We start from the raw sequence: 2,500 nt of genomic DNA, 5'->3' as shown, positions 1-2,500 counted from the left end.
AATAGGCCATTTCGGAGTTCATGTCTGCCTCCTCATCAAAGCGGGTCTAAGTGCGAAGTTTTTCTTATGAAAATTAGTTTTCATATTCATATGTAATGTAGAACCGTAATTACGATCACAAAAACTTCACATTTAGACGCCCTTTGAAGAGGAAGTAGACATAATTAAAGCAAACTAGTCTTTTTTTGTTCTCTGTATGTCATACACCGAGGAGGGACCGCAACAAAAAAGGTGAAGGGTATGGAGGGGACGTTAGCCCACGACAATTGGATTGAGAGGGTGGGGGAGTACATACACTTCTCGAAACTTCAGTTATAAACGCGGGCTCACATGAGCTCAAATCATGTTTTTTTTTTTTTCTCTGGTGGTCGGCGGCTGCGTTTTTAAACCGAAAGAAAAGAAAGTGACTGTATTAGATGGCCGCCATTTTTTCTTTCTTTTTCTTCCAAAAACCAACTTAGCCGCCATGGCGTCCCGATTAAGCGGATCTGGCCAGTCTAGACTGTTTTCTGACAGGCCACTCTTAAGTACTTTCAAATGAAAGTAGTTAAGTCCCAAGGACCTAAAAACTCAACATGACAAAACAAAACAAAACAAAAACAGCGGTTACAAACATTTGCTTGAACTGCATAATTTTTATAAACTTATCGTTTCGTATGTTACAACATACATCATCAGAAGTGACTATTATTCAGTTACAGATAAATTTAAATTCAAAAATACAACTGAACGGACTGGGAACTGACGAAATTGATTGAGTTTGAAATTGAAATTGAAATTTGAAATTGAGTGAAAGCAAATATTTTTAACCACTGTTTGCGTTTTATTCTTATTGAAACTTAAATGGCCCAAATCAAAGAATTTTTATGAAAAAAAAAATTTAGGTGTTCTCCGTCGCAACCCAAAACAAAAAGGGTAAAACGCTGGGGGAGCCTTTCTCTTGTCCAAAAGTTGCGGGAAAGGAATCGAATGGGTCAGGTGGGTGTATCTTGGGATGACCTGCCGTTTCCAAACATTTTTACTCAAATTCGTTCGGATGCAGGGATAGCACCCCATTTGGAACTTCAAGTAGCAAATTTGTCTCACCACATTGGTTGTTCAAAACTGACCACATGATTTTCACAGCCAAAGGGAACGGGCCGTTCCCGAAAAGTCTGCTCCATCTTGTTCCTCTGTTTTTTTCACAGAGTATGAAAGAACTTGAAAGGATTGGAGAAATACAAAATTCTCTTGATATTGAAAGAACATTTCAGTTTGTTCAGCATGACGATGTAACAGACGCAACGCCTCACCAAGTTTTGGATGGCCAAGAACCACATGAAAAGCGTGGACAGAAAAGTCAAAATAAGGCCAAGCTTCCAAAGATGGAAGCAGAAGGTCAAAAACACGACGAGGTACTTTCATTAGAGAACTTACAAAAACAGATTCCTCGTAAGAAGAAGTCTTTGCAAATTAAGGTGAAACAACTACTGATCGAACTACATGGAAAAAATGAAATTATTTCTAAAGGAAAGCATATTCTTGACAACGTAGCAAAAGAACGAGAGAGATTTTTAGAGAGGATAGAGGAAAAGCAACAAATAGTTGAGGACAAGGAATTTGTCATTCAGTCTTTGAACGAAAAACTTCAAGCGTTTTTGCAACAAGTTGAAAGGCAAGAATCCGAAGTACGAGGAAAAGAGCGCTTATTGAACGAAGCAAACGAAAAGGTTCTCTTTATTCGAAACCAACTTGCCGAGGAAGAAAAGACTGTTACTGAAATGCGAAACACAATAAGAAGCCTTGAAAGAAAAATGAAAACCGATGACCGTTGCGAAAGCATAGGAACGAGTTCTCAGTTGGGGGCAGGATACGAGCAGGAGTCGCTTAGAAGGGAAAACGAAAGGCTAAAGCTACAAGCACAGGAAAAGATGGAAACCCTTAAGGATCGAGAGCAAGAGATTGAAAGGCTAAGGCGCGATAAAGAGATTTTGCAACAAGAAAAGAGACAAAGTGATAAAATCAGCCTAGAAAGAAAGCTTGCAGTTGATAACCTAAACCGAGAGAAAGAAAGAGGTTTGGCATATCTGGGTGAGGTTGAAAGTCGACTAGCAGAAAAAGAAGAATCTCTAAAGTGCGCAGAAAATGAAAATGTTAAACTCCGAGATCAGCTCAGAGGAAAAGAGAATCTTATTTTGGAGAAAGGAAGGACCATTGAAACTCTGGAGACATCGAGAAAAGCGACTTCTGACCGACTAGATCAACTTGAAAAACAATTTCAAGACGAACGGCGCACAAGGCGAAACGCGTACGATGCACTGCGTAACGAGAAGCGCGCTTGCGAAGAACGTTTGCAACACGCTGAAGCAACGATAGAGACTCATCAAAGGCGCGTTCGTGTCTTAGAACAAGAACTCGATAGAGCAAGAAACAGTTCTGGCACGCTTCGCGGCAATGATCCGTGGATGATCTCGAGAGATGAAATCAAAATTTCTGATAAAGTTCTCGGTACAGGCGCGTG

General features: G+C 40.1%; 1 protein-coding gene across 1 annotated transcript in view; it reads left to right on the top strand.

The window, feature by feature from the left end:
• LOC138052690 (dual specificity protein kinase shkE-like) overlaps positions 1-2,500 on the top strand; it is a 4,655-nt gene that overhangs the window by 503 nt on the left and 1,652 nt on the right. Inside the window, exon 2 of the mRNA XM_068899240.1 lies at positions 1,188-2,500. This exon is cut by the window's right edge and continues 499 nt beyond it. Within this exon, the coding sequence (XP_068755341.1) occupies positions 1,188-2,500 (1,313 nt within the window). The remainder of the gene's footprint in view (positions 1-1,187) is intronic.

The sequence above is a fragment of the Montipora capricornis genome, chromosome 6, assembly GCF_036669925.1.
Source record: "Montipora capricornis isolate CH-2021 chromosome 6, ASM3666992v2, whole genome shotgun sequence".
Taxonomy (NCBI): Eukaryota; Metazoa; Cnidaria; class Anthozoa; order Scleractinia; family Acroporidae; genus Montipora; species Montipora capricornis.
This window is presented reverse-complemented; position numbering and strand designations above follow the sequence as displayed.